General features: G+C 45.3%; 1 protein-coding gene across 5 annotated transcripts in view; it reads right to left on the bottom strand.

Annotated features, from left to right (window-relative positions):
- Positions 1-6,314: 6,314 nt before the first annotated feature.
- The window catches only part of ABCB9 (ATP binding cassette subfamily B member 9), a 35,317-nt gene continuing 20,626 nt past the window's right edge, over positions 6,315-21,005 (bottom strand). For all 5 annotated transcript variants that reach the window (XM_028709642.2, XM_028709640.2, XM_028709645.2 and 2 more), the window contains 7 exons: positions 16,726-16,923; positions 13,608-13,736; positions 11,962-12,150; positions 11,531-11,704; positions 10,774-10,933; positions 9,295-9,431; positions 6,315-8,317 (listed from right to left, as the gene is read on the bottom strand). In XM_028709642.2, the coding sequence (XP_028565475.2) occupies positions 8,027-8,317; positions 9,295-9,431; positions 10,774-10,933; positions 11,531-11,704; positions 11,962-12,150; positions 13,608-13,736; positions 16,726-16,923 (1,278 nt within the window). In that variant the 3' untranslated portion in view covers positions 6,315-8,026. The remainder of the gene's footprint in view (positions 8,318-9,294; positions 9,432-10,773; positions 10,934-11,530; positions 11,705-11,961; positions 12,151-13,607; positions 13,737-16,725; positions 16,924-21,005) is intronic.

Raw genomic sequence — 21,005 nt, 5'->3', positions numbered from 1 at the left:
GGGTACAATCTGTATATATGCCATTAATTTTAGTTACATAACTGGGAAACCACCTGTTCAATGACATAAACTGAACTTCCTGTGGCAAACTCCATCAAAAGCTTTTCTCTCTCCCCCTGCCTTTTTTGTGTGGGCCGATGAGTGACTGGCATTACATCTTCACAGCTGCTGCTACCACACAGACTTTATTACGGGTTTTTAAAAGCGCATTGTTGCTATGACAGCATGAGCATCACTTAGCACCCTTGCATGTGCCAGTTCTAGTTAAAAAAGGAGTGGAAATGCAGCCAAATTAAAATTACTTTTAATCACACCAAAGGAACTCAATGGGAATAATTTAAGTACCTCTCTTTATAATAAAATGTACTAGTGGACTTTCTTTTATTGTGGTAGAGTTCTTTGAGGGGCGGAATGTGCTTCAAATGTGCTTTAAATGTATAGTGTGTACACAATCTACTTTTACTTCAGCACTGGTGGTGGAACAGCATCCTCCAGCGCACCTGAGCAGGCAGCAGGCTAGTTCAGGGACTTCAGGGCAAGCTGTGGAGAACACAGGGACCTTTTCTCCAAGACCCCAACACTCCTTCCCGCCCCTTGCCGGCTCACCCTGCCTGCCTAGTGGTAAAGCCAGCCTTGCACCTTGACCTCTCTACATAATTCAATGCAATGTATTCAAGTCTTAAGGCAAGATTTGTTCTTCTTTTACGATCCAAAGCCAAGGTTTGTTCTCAGCCTGCCAATTGTGGCTTGTTTGAACAAAATAAACCACAGTCCCTGCTTTGGATGCTACACTAAGCCAAAGGTTGCAGATTTTTGCTCCTGCTCATTAGCAGAAAGGAGCAAAGCAGGATGGTGAATTTCTTGGTAAAATCAACAGGATGTAGTCACAGCTAGCTTTAGTTGGATTGGGGTCAGTGACTATTGGATCATCTATATTCTAATTTAGGGCTGCAAACTTCCATCTATCATATGAATTGGTTTTGAAATCTTTTTAATGAACTAAAAAGGCATCACATTAATTTTGTTAATTTAAATTCAGCATCAGGAAGGGGGAGGCTACTAATGAAATCTGCAGGTGGCAGATGCCATCTTGGAAGAGGTATTCCCTCTTCACACAGGAGGGAATAGCGCTTGTAAAATTGTACATGCTGCAGCAAACACATGGACTTTCTAAGAGCATATTTGTCTTCAAATTTATTATTTTAGGAAACGTAACTGTATCATATATATTTCTCATCTCATCTTAGCAGTTTGCAGAACAACTTACAGGACAAGGCTTTGAGTGGAAAATGTGCGTTATTTAAGCAAGGTGTGGTTTCTTGTTTGTCTGGGAATCATTTGTGTGTGGACAGAATTATGAGAGCATTCACTTGTAGACATATCAACAATTGAGCAGCTGATCAATTTTAGCCAGGGTTTCCTGGTTTTATAACTAAGTTGTATAACTAAATATGCTTGGCTCACATAAAAAACATGGAGGGGGGGTGCATTTAGAGACTCAGGAAAAACCATCACAAGGTAAACAAGAGAGTTACTATTCAATAAAAAAAAATCTATGCATAGAAGCAGACAAAAAAAATGCTAAGTTCTTAATACCAATATAGAAACTACTTCCAAATGTTATATAACACTTCAGTGTAACCAAGAAACAGAATCCAGGATGCATCCATGCAAATATGATTTGATTCCAAGTAGTTCTCCCCCATTAAGGTTGATCTGACACAAAAAACTGGTTACAATTTGGGACACAGGTGAGAGGATAAACTTTAAAGCACAACAGAACTACAAGGAAGGAACATAGGAAGTTGCCTTATACAGAATGAGACCCATCGGTCCATCTAGCTCAGTATTTCCCACACTGTCTGGCAACAGCTCTCCAGGGTTTCAAACAGGGAGTATATCCTAGCTGTACTTGGAGATGCTTGGGATTAAACCAGAGACCTTCTGCATTCACGTCAGATGCTCTCCCACAGAGCTACAGCCCTTCTCCAAATTGGAACCCTTCTTTTACCAAGTCTTCCTCTGATACCGCTTTCTTGTGGCTGATTTTTTTAATGGTGTGGTCCCCCCCCCCCCCCCGGTTATTGAGTCCTATTGAGAGAAAAATAGTTTAAATTGGTTTGGGTGGAAAAGGAGCATGGGGAGAATAAATGTTTAGCTCCCCACACCTCCGTTGCTTTAGTAGTCCTCTCCAAACCCTTGCTTTGTATGCCTAGTTTGGGCACCAGTCTCTCTGCATGTACACAACATGAAAATGGGGTCTGACTGCGCCTAATGCTTAGCAAAAGCTCTTAAAATGCAGAGCAGCCCCACTTGCACCTCACAGTAAATCAAAGTGAATTATTTACAGCCATCTCACCTCTTTCATTCTCCCTGCTTTTGTTGAGGAAACAAAATCACATCCCCTGATTTCACATTACATCCAAAACCAGGGATCATAGTTTGTTTCATTCCAGTAAACCACAATCAGTAAAGCCAAGAACAGATTGCGGTTTGTTGGAAATGAAACAAACCATGACCTCTGGTTTGGAAGTAATTTAAAGCCAGGCATTATGGTTTTTTCCTGCAACCGTGAGGAGAAGTGGAAGAACCCTAATGGGTGCATTCATGGTAAACTATTTACTGTGACATACTGTGGCCTGCAAACTAGGTCAATGTGGCTTCGGTGCTACAGGACCACATGTACAGTGATTGCTGGGTTTGCTGAAAATGGCACAAGAGGCTCAGCTAGCAGAAGGACACTTCTAAGCAAGAACTATTACAGTTAGTTCTGTTTGTGTTCATTAAGAGAAGGTGGTGCTAAGGCCTACAGCAAAGATTGCCTGATTGGTCAACTTCAGGACAGCCTTTGTTTCATCAGTGGAGCCTTCCGCTGAAGGTCTCTCTTCCACCTGAAGATCAGAGGGACTGACCACCCTCCTTTACTGAAGGTGGTAAATGTAGCTGGAACTTGTGACTGATTTGTTGTTTAATCAAATTGAGTTGTATCTTTCTCCCTTTTGCAGTTTGGATTCCTATGGCATTATCTGTTGAATCCGTAAGCTGATATGTATCTGCGCTTACAATAAGTGCATTGCGTGTATATGCATATGCAAACACAGCATCCTTGCATACCCCACCCATTATAATTACAGGCCATTTGTTCATTAGGAAGAATTGGCATCCAGCCAACTTGTATTTAACTGTGATGTGACCTGATTTATTTGTAAATGTGCTCTCTGCATGCTCACCCACACCCTTGACCTGGTATCCTTTCAAGGTTGACTTCAGCATACTTGTTGGGTATATCTGCAATCTATGAGTCACTTTCACAAGAGTCTGTTTGTACTGGAAATTTCAGAGAGAATTTAATTTGCAAGTCTAATCTTTGGAACTTTTTAACCCTCTTCTGAGGCAGGTTGCTAAATCCACACAGCCTGCTCAAGTTGCCCTAGAGCACATTTGCTTTCTGCTTTGCAAAAGAATGCTACTGTACAAACATGATTTTTTCTTAGTGGTGCTACGAAAACAGAACATCCCTCATAACTCAAGATGTGCATAACCTAAATGAGGCATGTCTATGGGAAAAGGTGCACAAATAAAGCTTTATGTGAAGACAGATGAAACATTTTGTAGAGTGTTAATACAACTCTGGAGCACCATCATTCAATTTCAGGACAGAATCAACTCACTCTCTCCTACAATAAAGTCAAACTCTGAAAAAAAATAATACATTATGCAAGTGTGGATATCGCAGAATGAAAAGTGTCTATGATGTCATCAAGACACTGTCCTACAAGCCTCAGCTGTTCTGTAAGTTTTATTTTCTTACAGAAGGCAAACTGGAACTATGAATGACAAGGTGCTCACATGTTGTTTAAAAAAATTAGTGGATAGCAGGTCTTAAGCATGAATAGAGGGACAAGAGTGGCAGCTGATTGAGTGTCTGATGTGATGCAGTGGAGGGTGGTCTATACTGAGTAAAACTTGGCTGATTAGAACCCACAGTCTATTTGCTTTGGACACCCCAGAATAAGACACTCAACTCTTCTGAACAGGGTACAGAAAACACATTTTAAATTAATCCCATTAGGAATAGGTAGAGCTTTGCCCATCTGATACCAATAAAAATCTATATAAAAACCAAACCAATAAGAGGCATTAGGGACTAGCCCTGGGGATCATATTATTCTTGTCCCTCATTAGGGTGCCTGTGGCCTACATCACCTCTGATAAGGATCCTTGCCAACTGGCAGTCATGATGTTTGCTGAAGCATCTTTTCAGAACACAGCCTGAAATTTGTCACAAAGTGACAGGAGCATAAAGCTTATATACAAGTGTGATAAAAATAATATTCAGGTCAGAAGTAGAGTGTCTGGATGTATAGTCACTTTCGCAGCTACTTGCATACCTCCCCATGAACTTTTATTGCTTTTCAAAATTGGTAACAAATTAACATCTAATTAATGATATGTAGTAACCATGTACTCTCCCCCTCTTTCACTGTCCCGCCTTAGCAGCAATAAACCTGCAATTAACAGTCCAATAGTCTCCAGCAGCTTTTGTCGTGGTCAAGTCGACTGAGGGACCTTTTCACTTTAGCCCTATTATCCAAAATCGAAGGAGATTCGCAGCAAACTTGGTTGTTGACCGATGCTTTCTCCAGAATGGAGTCATGACATAACCTAGCACCTTGCGCCTCATTTCTCAGCAAAGTCTTGCATCAAAGACCAAAGCAGGCATTAAAAGGTCTCTGTGGGTTTTTGGCAGCCCCCCCCCCATGACTGCATCAGAAGGATCGAGGGGGATGTTAGACCCTGCTTTCCCCCAATATCTCCACCCCAGCCCCAGCCCCAGCCCTGAGTTCAGGGGAGCAACTTGCCAAGTTCACTTCTGGAACTGGAACTACATGCATACCTCCCTAGAAGAGCCATCAAGGGGTTTTCAACTGCAGAGCAAGCTATTTTCCTGCCTATGCTTCTTCTTTTTAATGACATGTCTTTTTAATGACATGATTTTAAATCTAGGATGGATATTTTTGCTGCTCTGGGCACGCTGGATTCATGATTGTTATAAGGTCCGGCCAACCAGCGCTCTGCACAGCCAGCTTCAGCTGGAGACAGGAAGAACCAGATGCTCCTGAGCTGGATTCCATTGGTGTATCTGGTCAGGAAGGAGCAGGTGGAGATTCCTGGAAGACTCCCTGCTCAATATACTTGGCTGTGTCAGATGTGCTTGAGCACCTCATTGTGAACCACTTCCTCCTGGCTTATATCTTTCTTTTGGCAAGTGAGGCAGGATACAAATTCACCACTATATGGGAGAGACTGCCTAAATGCACATACAGAGCCTGGCTTGAGGGTGTCCTTGAACTCTGATTATACCATACCTCTTGCTTGCCCTGAATGAAAGGTAGAGTGCAGTGGAGGGTAGTCCATTAGGGCTAATTAGTCTTGATTCCTCCAGCTATATTTTGGTCCCCATGTGCCAGACTTTCTATTACAGAAAAACTGCATTTTAATTGTTAGATGCAGATTTTGCTGAGCGATTTTATTGTACCGAACCTTTCAGAATTTGGTCTATATGCCAATAAAGGTTTGAGACTGATTGATTGATTGTATTGAAAAAGGTTCCCCACCCCTGGTTTGCTATGAAATGCAGAAGGCTTCAACCTCATTAGTAAAGGGTGAACCAACAACATTACGTTGGGCAGCATTTACAGCCTGTCAATAATTATGTGATTATCAGCAGTAGACCTCATGTTTTCAGTTGTTTCAAAACAGTGACACTGGCTTCTGACTAGCAAATGCACACCAAGCAGCCAAACACATGGTGAACTGTTCACCATCAAGAACAATGTCCCCTTTTGTTATGCGAGTCACTGGAAAAGCATGAGTGAGAAGTGCCACCAGTGGTAGACTGCAGGACTTTGGAGGCAGAGGTCCAGGACCTCACCAAGCAAAGTGAGGAGGGCTCTCAGGTGCAGCATAGCGGGCTTAAAATACGCATTGCTATTGAAAAAAGAGGGCTGCCATAAGACGATTAATTCCAAAGACTAGCATTACCTAAGTGTGCCCCTGAACACTGGCTCTAATATATTGAGAAGAGGGGTTCTCTCAAGCACCTGGCCCTCCGTGGGCTTCCCTTTTCCCGAGGAGGTGGAATGTGCAGGAATTCTATCCCGCAGTTTCACCGAGCTTTGTGAGTGCTCCATGCAAAATGAGAATAGCTGGTCTTGTGTGCTTGGCAAATGCCGAATCTCTTGCCCATGTGGAGGTAGCCATGCTAATAAAACACAACAAACAGCAATAATCCTCCAAGATTCTCAATAAGCTGAGTGTCAGAGGTAGTCTTTATTTATTTTGTAAAGTGTTTGTAAAACATCACTATTTATAATTTGCCAACAGCAAAAAAAAAAATCTGCCAAAAACAAAGCAGCATCAAAATATCAGAAAGGAACTAAAATGAGCTAAAGTGCTTGAGCTTATTTTGCAACTGAGTTCAACTGGAGAGACTTGAAAGAGAAAGATTTTTAAAATTGCTCAATCCTCAATTCATAGTCTAGTTATTTTGGTAATTTCCCACCCTGCCACCTGACTCTTTAAGCACAGTTTTGGATGCCTGTGAGCTCTTCCAAATCATTTATGAAACTGTAAAATGACTGGGTCAAATTAGGCAGTGCAAAGTGGAGGTATAACATATTTCCTCCTTGCCCCCCCTTGCTTTGCTACAACAACAACAAAACACAACACCAAACAACAAAATGAACAGAATAATTCAGGCAACCAATGCCTGACGATTAAAGAATGTAAAAAATGATTCCCAGCCCCCAGCAGTTATTTGGGATTGCTGGCAGAACCCACACCTTGAACAAGATGTTGTTGGGATTCCCCAAACAAAACTGGTGACAAGCCATTGGGAAGGTCTCTTCTGCAAACCTCATTGAAACAAATAGAGAAGAATTGGTACACTGCTCTTACTGACGTAGGAAAGTTTCCCAGCGGATTTTTTTTTTTGGGGGGGGGGTGTTTCCTGCCTGACTTTATGCATTGAAACCAAATGAAAAAGCCTTGACTGCCCTCACAAAAACAAAGTTTTGAAAACAGGATTGTCTTATTCGCTGCAAATGTTGGTACACAGACTGACAGTATGCAACAACTGGTAAGTGCCAACATATATTTAAACCATTTAAGTTGTTTCTGTTTTAAAAGTGTGCACCTCCAAATATCAAACGCTAACCAAGGGAAGAAGAATCCCTCTCAGGGTTTATTATCATATATGTAATTGTCTGTAGGCCAGGGACACAATCCACCATTGATCCCCATCTGCTGCAGTGCCACTTAGGGGACTGGAAGCATGGCTTTTCAAAGGAATGATTCTGGATGCTTCCTTACTTCTAAAAAGCCATCATGCATATTATTCACTATGTGAACATGGCACCATATTAAGTTGCACACCAGCTCAGAGGTATCTAGAACCACTAGCCATTTTTGTAATTTTGGGGTCTAAGATGGTCAAAACCTGAGCCAAGTGCCCTAGAGAATGTCTCTTTTAGTGAGGGTGCCATACTTGAGGCATTAGCAAGGGTATCTACAGGCACTGGAGTGATCCCAAAGAGCAACTGCTGGCTTAGTCCCAAGGCAACATTTCCTTTCCCAGTCCACACAATCACCCTCAGAGATCCTCAACTGATCACCCTTCTTCCCTTACAATTGCATGCACCTAAAAGAAACAACCGTTTATAAATAACAGCAAGTTTTGCATGCGTATCAGTGGGAAAAGAAAACACAGGGGCTGTGGTGGGAATTGTTGGCCCACTGGTTCTCCTCTCAGATCAGCAGGATACTGCCTGCTGGGAGTCATGTGCACCGGACATTTAGTGCATAACACTGTAAACGGTCAGAAAACATTGGTGAAGCTGTGCTAAAGAGGAGAGGTTGACTCTTCCAGTGGGATGGCAATTGGATTCCATAGTGCTTTCACCTCTGAGCTCAGCTGACAGCCCATCTGTGCAGTTCAAAATTTTCAAGTCCGGCACACATGACATCAAACTCTGAACTCTTCAGCCAGTCCTGTCTTTGAAGACTCTCTCCGGATTCCAGGCAAGCTGCCATCCTGACAGCTGTCCCCCGTGCCGGACTCATGGCCGAGAATCTGTCTTTGCACTAGCTTGTAATAAAGGCCACCTTCTTCCATGAGCTGCTTGTGTGTCCCTTGCTGTACCACACAGCCCTTGTCGAGAACAATGATATTGTGTGCCTTCTCCACAGTGCTCAGTCTGTGGGCTATGACAAGCACTGTGTGGCCCTGGACATCCCCATAAATGGCTTGTTGGATCTGCCAAGAGAAAGAGGTTGTTAAAGAAATGCCTCACAAACGTTGTGTTGATTTCCTTGTGCACATGTCCAGACAGACCTGCGCCAGAGATTTATGACAGGTAAAGGGACCCCTGACCATTAGGTCCAGTAGTGACCGACTCTGGGGTTGCGACGCTCATCTCGCTTTATTGGCCGAGGGAGCCGGCGTACAGCTTCTGGGTCATGTGGCCAGCATGACTAAGCCGCTTCTGGTGAACCAGAGCAGCGCACAGAAACGCCGTTTACCTTCCTGCCGGAGTGGTACCTATTTATCTACTTGCACTTTGATGTGCTTTTGAACTGCTAGGTTGGCAGGAGCAGGGACTGAGCAGCGGGAGCTCATCTCATCATGGGGATTCGAACCGCCAACCTTCTGATCGGCAGGCCCTAGGCTCTGTGGTTTAACCCACAGCCCCACCTGCGTCCCCCGGGTGACAGGTAAATTAAATGACAGGTAAATTAAAACAAATAACAAAAATACCACCAAACTCCTCCCTCTCAACACACACACAAACCAGGTTTGAAAATAGCCAGCCAGGGGCAAGTAACAGCAGCCTGCAGTTGACAAGGCAGAGAAGCTGATGTAAAAAAAACAGTTTAAACTGAAGCCTCTGAAGTCCACATCAGTACTCGGGTTCCCATATCTCTGTATTTTTTGCTTTGAATTTGCCCTGGCTCAATGTTTGCAGCCGGATTCCTCCCTCCCTCTAAGGAGGGGGCTATAGCTCAATGGCAAACCACCAGATGTTGCACAGAAGGCCTGATGGTCAGTCCTTGGCATTAACAGGCAGGGCTGAGAAAGACCTCAGCCTGAATTCCTGGACAGCTGCTGCCAGTCAACAGGGGGCAACATGGGTCCATCATGGTAGCACAGTATGGCAAGCCCTTAAAACTGTATAATTGGCACCCTAATGCTATGCCTGAACAAGAACACTCCCTCCAAACAATCATGCTCACCGCATGTTCACTCTCTGCATCCAGGGCACTTGTGGCTTCGTCCAGTATCAGGATTGGTGGGTTTCTGATTAAAGCTCTCGCGATAGCCACTCTCTGCTTCTGACCACCAGAAAGCTGGGTTCCCTTTTCACCAGCTTCTGTTGGTTCAAAGGAAAGGGAGGAATCAGCATTAAATCTAAAGGAGAAGGGTGGGCTAAGACAGACAAGGAAGCCCAAGGTTAAAAGGTGCTGAGAAGTCAGCAGGGAGGTCTTATGCAAGCCACATTTCTCACTCTCAGCCCACCCTCCATCATCTGCAACGTGAAAATAAAACTGACAGACCTCATCGGCTTGCTGTAAGGCAGGAGCGGGGAACCTTTTTTGCTTCATGGACCACATGCTTATCAGGATCAGCCTTGTGGATCAAATTTGACAGCTGGGCAGAGCTGCCCTCTCAGTGACATCGGGTGCAAGTGGTTTGAAGTCCCAAAGTTGGAACTTCAAAGCACCTTGCAAGACATTGCTAAAATAAAGTCCCCCCCCCCTTAATTTAACAGGGGATTCCATTGCACATCCCCTGATAAATGAAGGGGGAATCTCTTTGTTGCAAGGTGCTTCAAAGTTCCAACTTTGGGATTTCAAAACATCTTACATCTGACATCATGGTGAGGGCAAGTCATTCAGGAAAGGGTCTGCATGGAATCCTGCCAATCTGAGTGGGGTTTAACCCCCACTAATCAGTTGATGAATGTGCGCGAAATACTACTGTTGTGGCCGTGTGCCTGTTTCCTGCTGAAACCAAGGGTGCACAGCCAGTGCAGGATTTAACCTCGTCCTCCCACCTATCACATGATGTCACAAGTGGTGAGGTTAAGGGGAAATGGCCTCACAGGTCAACGTGAACCCCTGGTGGGCCAAGAGTGGGCTGGAGTTTCCCTATCTCTGCTCTTACCAGGACATATTAATGTGCTGTAAGGGGATGGATTAAAAAACCACACCAAACCCTTACCCACTACTCTTATGACTGGGGTAGTGGGAAGGCCTTGTATTAGTACTGATTCCCTCTGTCAGTAACCACAAGGATTCTCCAGCATATTTTTGCTTAAATATAATCTGCTTAAATATAACCTGAACCTTTTTCATTTGTTTTGTGTGTGTAATTTCAGTTTCCATGTGAATGTCTTGTTTCCTCTGCACTGTATTGTTTCTTTATATTGATATGCTATTTAATTATGCTTTTGATTAAATAAAAGTGAGTATTTTTAAACAAGTGGTTAAATATAAGACCAAAATATGCATATGTGTGTATGACACAGTTTGAGAGGGGGGAAATACATGAGCACACACTTGTTTTAGGGTGTCTGGGAGCTCTGCACACAAGAAGCAGAGGAGCCCCCATCTCCTCCTCCATCCCACAAGATCACCACCACTTGCAAGTAAGTATGACTCTGGGCTCAGCTGCTGATTTCTTGAAGACACAGATAAGCAGAGTTTCAATACCTGTGTGGTAGCCATCCTGTAATTCCGTGATAAACGTGTGGGCGTTGGCCTTTTGGGCAGCATGAACGACTGACTCATAAGGGACAGAGGCCAAGCCATAGGAGATATTTTCTGCAATAGAGCGAGCGAAAAGGACCGGTTCTTGGCTCACCAGAGATATCTGCATAGAGAAAGGGAGGAGGGAGGGAGGGAAGGGAGGAAGAAGAGTCAGCTTAAATGACTATCCTTGCTTGTGAAGGCATCCGTTGTTAAGCAGAGTGAATTCCAAGCATTAATTACATGACTTCATTGTCCTGTGTGAGTAACACAGCCTCTTACAACCTCCTTTTGCAAATATCTGTCATTAGCCCCTGCACTGCACTTCCTCACCAAACACTACTGCAGAGTGGGCTGCTCAATGGTTTAATAGCTACACAGTACTTTCATGTCTGAAAGGTAAGAGGGAGAGATTCTGAGCAGGTTCATTCAATTTAATCAGTTCTGCAACCTGTATAAATTATATTATTTTCCATAATGTCTTCCAGTTTTGCAAAATGTAGGGAAGAGGTACACAGGGCACTACCTCCAAAAGCTTGTTCAGTTTCTGAGGTTTCAAACCTATTTTCGCAGTCATAAGGACTAGAAACTCTCCTTCTTTCTCTTCCTGAAAGTAAAGTAATATTTTCAGGAAGCTCAAGTCTGCACTTCAACAGAATTGGCTGCTCAGCCTTGCCCAAGGCCATTTAAGAGCTAGAAGACGGTTACCAGCGAGTCGTACCACTGAGTGCAGGTACTTGTGCTCGTACATGTTAATAGGCTGTCCATCCAGCAGGACTTGCCCATCTTCAAGTGGGTAGAAGTTTTCCATGATGCTGACACAGGAACTCTTCCCGCTGCCTGAGGGCCCCACCAGCGCAGTCACTTTCCCAGGATGAAGCGTGAAGGAGACATTCTGTAAAGCAAAAGGATGTCTCTGCATGACCAATAGGGGTTATTTCAGCCTTTCCCCAACCTGCTGCTTGCCATATGTGTTGGACTACAACTCCCATCATCCCTGACCATGGCAGTGCCACTTTGTTCTTTGTTTATAATATATGTATTTTATCTTCCCTTCCCACTGCCAAAGTCTTTAAAGTAACTATTAGAAACTGGCTATCCATGGCAACCAAAGCCAAATGTTCAGCAACAAGGCAGGTGTGAGAAGCTTACCTGCAAGACCTGGGTTGCAGGTCGAGTGCGGTAAGCAAAGGTGACATTCCTGAACTCCACTTTGCCTTCTAGCTGGTTGGGGGCCAGAGTGCCATCGTGCACCATGGTCGGCTTGCGGTCTATGAACTCAAATACTTTCTCGGCAGCTCCAACACCTTGCATCAGCCCACTGTAGACTGAACCAATAGACTGAAAAAATAAAAGAAGTGGAGGACATTACAATTCTAAGAACCTCTTAAATTACAACAAGGAAGGAACAAATCAGGAACATTTCCTGCTTTTGAAAAGATGTTTTGCAAATAAGTCGTCATGCTGTGAGAAGGTTCATTCAGAATTAAAAGAAGGCTGTCCCAAGGGGTTAAGCCAGGAAGGCATGGTCAATGCTGACATTTACTCAAGTTGCCTCACTCAGTTTTGGACACACCTTCAGTAATGGGTGGGACGCGGGTGGTGCTGTGGGTAAAACCTCAGCGCCTAGGACTTGCCGATTGTCAGGTCGGCGGTTCGAATCCCCGTGGCGGGGTGCGCTCCCGTTGCTCGGTCCCAGCGCCTGCCAACCTAGCAGTTCGAAAGCACCCCCGGGTGCAAGTAGATAAATAGGGACCGCTTACTAGCGGGAAGGTAAACGGCGTTTCCGTGTGCGGCTCTGGCTCGCCAGATGCAGCATTGTCACGCTGGCCACGTGACCCGGAAGTGTCTGCAGACAGCGCTGGCTCCCGGCCTATAGAGTGAGATGAGCGCACAACCCTAGAGTCTGTCAAGACTGGCCCGTACGGGCAAGGGTACCTTTACCTTTACCTCAGTAATGGGCATTGTTAGAGGGTGACGGCAGCCCAGGATGTGTGTGGCTCAGGGGACCTGAGCGTTGGATCTTCCGTGCTGGATCCTTCTTCCCTTCTTTTGCCTTTTATCTAACTTGGAGGTTTTACGAGATGGTCTTTTAGCAGACCAGTGGAGAGGCACTGTGGTTCATCTCACCCTCTCCTCCACAGTGGAAGCCACTGTGAGAAGCTGGACTATTAAGGATCTTCAGCAGGGCTCTTCTTACGTACTTAAGCCATCATGTTTAATCAATAGCGCTTTAAAAAAATGATTATTTTGTGTATGTTTGAAGCTAGCTAAGTAGTTGCTGGACTCCAGCTCTTATCAGTCCCAGCCACCATGGCCAATGGTCAGGGATGCTGAGAGTTGTGGGTCAAGAGTATCAATTTTAAATTATAATTTAAATTAAATAAATAAATTTGGTTGCCCCTAGATCCTTCTTCATCAAAAGCATGACTGCACATATGGCCCATCTAATTCAGCATCCTGTTTCTCACAGTAGCCAGCCAGATGCCTATGGCAAGCCCCAAAGCTGGACCCAAGCTCAACAGCACTGTCCCCACTTTCAGTTGCCAGCAACTGGCATTCAGAGGCATACTGCCTCTGACAGCAGTGGTAGAATAGATAATCTGCTAGTACACTTATGAAGATATAACTATATACCTGAAGCTCAGGCTAGGCTGGAGCCCCACATAAGACTGGAAAACAAACACAGTCCGTGGGAGAATGCTGAAGACCCAGAGAAGAAAGAAACTCCACAGAGATCAGTTACTTTAGCTCTCTTAAGACTGGGACATAGATGCTTTCAGATGGGTGAAACTTACCTCCATGCAGTCTCCAAGGACAAATTCATAAATAATGAAGGATATCAGGTTCCCACTGGTCATCTGGTCAGTGATCACCAGGTGGCCTCCGTAGTACAAAATGCTGACTTGAACAATGAGGAGTGTTAGCTGAAACCGAGCACAGAATCCAGATTCAAAAACAGGAGACAGAGTATCTCCTGGGTTCAAGAAACTGAGGTTTCACCTTAAATGGCAACCATGCTTGGGTTGGTGTAGGCAAGATGAAGGCAAGGGACAAACTGAAGCAGTGAGGGGATAGAGGGCATTGGTCTGAGCAGAAATGCACTATACCAGGAAGAGGAGAAGTGACATGTTTGGTATACAACTGATAGCGTGTAAAGCATTAAGATTCATGAACAGCTAAATGCAGGAATAAGGACTGGATGAGTGGTCTTTTGGCAACAAAACATGCAGGGAGTACAACAGTATCGAAGGAAGACATCCACTGTGCTGTATATAAATATCCAGGCCAGGATCAAACTCAGGGACAGGCTAGTTTGTAGTAGCAGGAACCAGCTGTGCACAGCACCTGTGGCCTGGTGTTTGCAATATCACAAAACAGCATTTCCCTCCTCCTTAGAGCAGAGTTTGGTCTTCATTTTAAATATAGCAAGACTGATACCTAACTCCCAGTTGCACTGGACTTGAATTGACTTTATGTATTGTATTGTTCTAATTTTCATACACATACACACACACATTTTTATATATGCAGATGTTCTATATATGATTTTACTGTATTGTAAATCACTTTGGGATGCCTCATGAGAAGAGATTCATAAATGAAGTACTGTACAGTAGTATAAAAATAATAAATTTCATGGACCGGAATCCACCTTATCAGATGCATGAAATGTTATGCTACGTTAGCAGGGGGGCATTTATGCACACACATGCTTATCTGCTAACATAAATATAAATATTTTTAAACACTTAATTGTCATAATCATGCAACAAATATATATTGTTATTTGTTGGGGTGCCAGAGTTTTGTGGGTGTAAGGCATCAATAATTCTTGGGTTTAGTAAAAGTTAGAATTAATCAAGGTTTGATTAAACTGTGCCAAACGTGGCTGGATGCAGTTTATGCTAATGAACCAGCCTGGCAGGTCTACATGAGTGTAAGCCATTAAGAAACAAACACCAGTGACCAGTGGCAGAGCTACCTGCTCCGGCACCAGGAGTGGCGTACATCCGGGGGCATGGCTGGCGCGCCCACTGCGGGGGGGGGCATGGCACGCATTGGGGGATACGCAGCAGGTGGCGCATGTCCCAGGGGGCATGGCGCATGTTGGGGGTGCACGGCAAGTGGCGTGCGTCCCAGGGTGTGAACAGTGAGTGGCGAGCGTCCCAGGGGGCAGGGGTGGCCATGATGTCACCCCTGGTATGGCGCCTGTGGTGGACGACCCCCCACCCCCTCCTTCATCTGCCAGTGCCCGTGACAGCGCATCAAGGAAACCATAGAGAGCAAAGACTGCCAGACAAGGAGGAGAGGGGCCCCTCTCTCAGTTGTGCGTTGGTGGGCAGAGACCAAAGTGGTTAGGATTTCTGGGGAGGTTTGACAAGCAGAGAAGGGGGGGCAGGACACGATGTGTGGATGCTCCGCAATCTCAGGTTGCGTATGTGTGTAAATAAACCAAATAACATGAAGATACCACACACTGTGCTGTGCCTTATTCCCAAAGGAAACACAGGCCTGGGTGAGGGCCTGGAACCCTGAAGCCTCTGGCACTGCTAAAAGGGGATTGGGGTGGCGTGTAAATCACACTCTCTCTATATTAGGCCTGGGCGATATATCGATACAGTGGTACCTCAGGTTAAGTACTTAATTCGTTCTGGAGGTCCATACTTAACCTGAAACTGTACTTAACCTGAAGCACCACTTTAGCTAATGGGGCCTCCTGCTGCTGCTGCGCCACTGGAGCACAATTTCTGTTCTCATCCTGAAGCAAAGTTCTTAACCTGAAGCAATATTTCTGGGTTAGTGGAGTCTGTAACCTGAAGCGTATGTAACCTGAAGCGTATGTAACCCGAGGTACCACTGTATTTTGCCCAGGACTGGTATGAGGAGAAGACCACAATGTTGGTTTCACTCAGTGGTACATCGCTGATGAAACCGCCACACGCCTGAGTCCCTCTGCTAGCAGCGCAACTTCATCCAGGGGGTGCTGCTAGCAGAGGGACCCGCAAGAATGGCAGTTTCACTTGCAATATACTGCTGAATGAAACCGACTTCGTGGTCTGTCCTCGTATGGCACAGAGGGAGAAACAAGCTGTACCATCGGGGTGCTGATACGACTTGTTCCTCCCTCCACATCTTTAAACTGCTCAGCCAAAGGGCGCCTGGTTGCCATTCCCTTCAGCCAAGTATTTAACAGAGCCCCCAACCCAGTGCTAGCTTCCCAAGCTGACAGTGAGGTAGGGGCTCTGTGAAACTGCCCCACCCAACTGAGCACCCCTGACGCCTCAGCAGCATTGGATCAGCTGGTGTGGGGGAGGCTTCTTCTACACCCCAGCTGCACAAAGCCTGATGCTGCTGAGGAGTTGGGGCTAACTCAATTGGGGTGGGGGGAGCCCTCCCGCCGCCAGCTGAGCAGTGGCCTGGGCCAGCTGCATTGGCCCTAGCCTACAAGGGCTTGAGCTCTGGTGGCGAGAGCTGCGGCAGCTTCACCTGTGTCTAGCCGGCTGGGGCCAATGCAGCTGGTATATTGCCAATCTGCAATGTCTGGCTGGTGATACATCACACTGTTGAAAATCGAACATCGCCCAGCCCTACTCTCTCTATATGAAACTATATATATATATATATATATTTATCCCTGACAGGGACTCACACAACTTCACATGCATGCATGCACGCACGCACGCACACACACACACACAAACACATGTTTAACAGAAACAATTATCATCACCAGGCATCTGCTGACATGGATGAAAGTTTGTGCCATGATACATTTGTCAGTCTTTAAGATGCCATAAGGCTCTTTTTGTTTGCACAGAACCCACCCATGATAAGGGGACAGGTAAACATGACGACAATGAAGGTGAAGACAGTAACCTACACAGCAGCAGCGGGGAAGGAGTTTCCACCTACCCCACTGGACCACACATAGTAGGTGTAAGCCATGGCTTCTTTTTTGTTGAGTTTGTAGACTTGCTGCAGTTTGTCCGAATAGACGTTCGCCTCCACTTCCTCATTGGCAAAGCTGCGGACGGTCTTCATGGCTGATATGGTTTCCTCAGCGGTGTTGTTGGCTTTTGCCAAAGCATTCTGGACCTCTTTGGAGAGTTTCTAAATAGTGGGCACAGAGAGGGAGGGAAGAGAGGAGGGCTGTCCCATAACCAAGAAATGGAATGAGCCTACTTAAGGCTTTCCCAGACTTTCAGAATTTGGGAGACCCCAACAAGTCCCAGCAAATGAACTACTACTACTACTACTACTACTACTACTACTACTACTACTATTACTACTTCTTCTTCTTCTCATCATCATCATCATCAGGTTACTAAAAACCTCCAAGGCTGCTTACAACCACATTCATATAAACTGTAAACAACTAATACAATATCAGAATGAAAACCAGTAAATCCATATTGAGGTTTGGCAGCAACCATAGTCATGGCTAGTGAATTCAGGCATAACAACAAGAACACACCAAACTATACAGGTTAATATCCTGGTTTGGCAGCCCCTCACAAATATGTGAGCATAGATTCAGACATCACAGTTTGGCTTTGTGTTCCCGCTGATTCTGAATGCTACCACTATATCAGGGAACTGTATTATATAAGCCACCACCAAGCAAAACTTCTCCCCTCTGCCCATCCCTGTTGCTGCCTGTGTAAACTGAAAGCTGAGGCACCCAGAGCAGGGCCTGAGGAGCATATCTTAAGACAACCTTTCCCAACCTTGTACACTCCAGATTTTGTTGGACTTAAACATCCATCAGCAAGCGTAGCCAACAGTTACGAAAGGTTGTATAGTCCAGGAACATCTGGAGGGTCACAGGTTTCCCATCCCTCTTGTCATCTGCTCAGCAGGTAAATCCATCAAGGCCAAGAAATAAAATAAAAATCCCCATGGGACCTCTGCAAGGCTTCCTCCTTCAGAATTCTATGAACAGCAGCACTGTACATCTCTGTCGCTTCTCTGCAGCTCCTTTTTGGGTTGGTATTGTACATGCAATACTAGAGAACAAAATCAGGAATCCACAAACCACCAGCCTTTTTGAATTCAGATGATAAACTGCATGAGCATGAAGACACTATAAAGTGTTCAGATTTATTTTGTTATGTTTTATTTTCTATGATTAGTTTTGTAGTTCAAAATGGAACAAAAAGTATGGTATATCTAGAGAGAGAGAGAAAGAATACATGTTGATATATCTGTATTCACACACAGAGAAGGGATGGATGAATTCTATTTTTTATTCTATTTTTTCTAGGCTTAAATTGGGTTCTCCACATTTCTGCAGCAATTGTTTTTGGAGCAGATATTGGGGGAAAATCTCATGAAAATTGACAGATTAGTGCTAATTTCTCATAACAAACACATTTTTGTATGCAGTTTTGACTAATATACACATTTTTGCAAGCAATTTCCCCAAAGATAATGAATTTTTTCTAGGTTCTTTTTACTTTTATGCACCCTTTCCCCATGCATAGGCATCTCTGTGCACATTGTTTGGTTGGACTAAAGCATCTCCAAATTGGGGAAATTGCAAATTCCAAAGGCTAGCTGTGTTCTGGCACTAGTATTGGTTTGAGAAGTGCAGATTAGGTAGTTTCTCATTAAGATACAAAGACAAGCAAATTTCTCCCCCACCCCTAACACCCCCCCAACAAAAGGCCAATAAACTATGCATACCCCACAGACCAGGATGTAGCAACTCCCCCCCTCCCCTGTTCCCCTCAGTGCTGAGTAGCATTAATCTTGCAGCATGAGAGCCAAGAAACTTCTGTTGGCTGGGAGCCAGGCATTCAGTGACTCAAGCAGAGCCTTACTGAGATTGTGTGGCGCTCCATGGGACAGCCCCCCTTGTCTTTGCAGTGGGAGCCAAGCTGGGGAAGCATGAAGGACGAAGCAGAACAGGAAATGCACATTTGCAGACTTAAGCACTCCATCCAGCAGCCGATGACCTCAGGCAGCAAAGACTCACACAGAGGCAAGCAGGCAAGGTCAGCCGCTCACAAAGGACAAAGGATTAGCCAGGTGCACAGATGTCCCAACTGGTATTGCAAGTTATGGCAGCGAGAGGAGAGGTGGAATGAACAAATCACACGCAAGAGAACAATCCCCCTATACCAGAAACAACTAGGAAAATAAAACAGCAACAAGAGGAAACCTTGGACGCATCAAAATGGAGTGGCCAGAAACCAATTTTTAGAAACACTGTATTAAATTTGTTTTAATTTGTGGTTTAATTATTAAAATTTGGAATATCAATAAAAACAAATTGGCAAAAAAGAGAAAGGGAACAACCCCCCTCAATCCCAGCTCCTGCAGGCAAGGCAGGAGGGGAGGGGTGGAAACTTGTCTTGAGACAGATGGTCCCGGATTTAAAAGAAAGCATACAAAAGGTTTTCCACATATAGGTAATGTGCTTTTGCAGGAAATAACAGTAGTGATGATGGCAGCATCAAAAGCTGGGTGGCTTTCCAGAGAGCTTACAATCTATCTTTAAACAGCAACCTTTAGGATTCACGCGATGTTTGTTTTGTTAAAGTTCAGTGTACTTCACAGAGTGGAGCGGATGGGCGGGATATAATAATAATAATAATAATAATAATAATAATAATAATAATACAGTGTCTCTTGAATCCTTACTGTCCTGAGGCCCATGTGAAGGTGTATGGAGGACATGGTCAGACCCTGGGAGAAGCTCAAAGAGTTGGAGATGGAGGACCCTAGGGAGGGTTGGCCAATATTGTTATCCTCACCTTACAACACACACTTGGCCGTTATGCCCTCTGTTTCAAAGGAGATGGCTGGGGGAGAGAGCCTGCCATGAAAATGCAGCAGCATTACCACAGAGAGAATGTATGTATAGTATTTGGAAGTGAGTCCCCCTGCCCCGAAAGACACAGCCCTAGGACTTCCTCTCTAGAGACAGCTCTAATTTCTTTTCAAGTCATCTGAGAAGGTAAGATGACCTGCAGCTGCCTATGCCTTTTCCCCACTTGCTTTGGCAAGAGAGACTGCAATTCCATTCCGCAGGGAGGACAAGGCAGACAGCTGGACAACAGCGCTGCCAAGGCCAAGAAATAAAATAAAAATCCCCACAGGACCTCTGCAAAACCTTCCTCCTTCAGAATTTTATGAAGAGCAGCCCTGTACATCTCTGTTGCTTCTCTGCAGCTCCTTTTTAGGATGGTATTAGAGCAGCCAAGAAAACAAGGTGCATGGGCTTGGAATATAGGACCGAAATTGTACGTGCAATATTGGAGAACAAAATCAGAAATCCACGCACTGTCAGCCTTTTCAAATTCAGAAGATAAAATGCATGAGCACTAAGATTTATTTTTTAATGCTTTCTTTTCTTTTGATGATTAGTTTTTGTGGTTAAAAATGGAACAAAAGATATATGAGAGAGAGGCACTCAAGAGATGGTGTGTGAAAATCGGACAGTTCTCAGAAACTGCTCAGAACAGTCTTTGCCAGGAGATTGCTCAGGACACACCAAATTTGCTGTGGGAAAGGATATTATCTCAGTGGTTAAAGTACAGTGGTGCCTCGCAAGACGAAATTAATTCGTTCCGCAAGTTTTTTCTTCTTGCGAGTTTTTCGTCTTGCGATGCACGGTTTCCCATAGGAATGCATTGAAAATCAATTAATGCGTTCCAAGGGAAACCGCCTTCAGACCAGGTCCGGGGACAGTCTCTCCCCCGACCTCTTCTGAAGGCTGGGGGGGGGGAACAAGGGCTTCTGAAGGCTGGGGGGGGTGGGGGGGAACAAGGGCTTCGCTGCCGACCCCCAGCATTTTAAAATCTCACCGGGACACGGGGAGATTTTAAAATGCTGGGGGTCGGCAGCGAACGCTTCGCTGATCCCGGGATGGCAGGCAGATCTGCACCGCCATCCAGAGCGGGGCGGGACTTAGCGCCCCGCTCGGGATGGCGGCACAGATCTGCCTGCAGTCCCGGGACGGCAGACAGCTCTGCGCTGGCATCCAGAGTGGGGCAGGACTTAGCGCCCCGCTCGGGATGGCGGCACAGATCTGCCTGCAGTCCCGGGACGGCAGACAGCTCTGCGCTGGCATCCAGAGCGGGGCGGGACTTAGCGCCCCGCTCGGGATGGCGGCACAGATCTGCCTGCAGTCCCGGGACGGCAGACAGCTCTGCGCTGGCATCCAGAGCGGGGCGGGACTTAGCGCC

This window comes from Podarcis muralis, chromosome 16, assembly GCF_964188315.1.
Source record: "Podarcis muralis chromosome 16, rPodMur119.hap1.1, whole genome shotgun sequence".
NCBI classification, from domain to species: Eukaryota; Metazoa; Chordata; class Lepidosauria; order Squamata; family Lacertidae; genus Podarcis; species Podarcis muralis.
The sequence above is the reverse complement of the archived record's forward strand: the minus strand, read 5'-3'. Positions and strand labels throughout refer to the sequence as shown.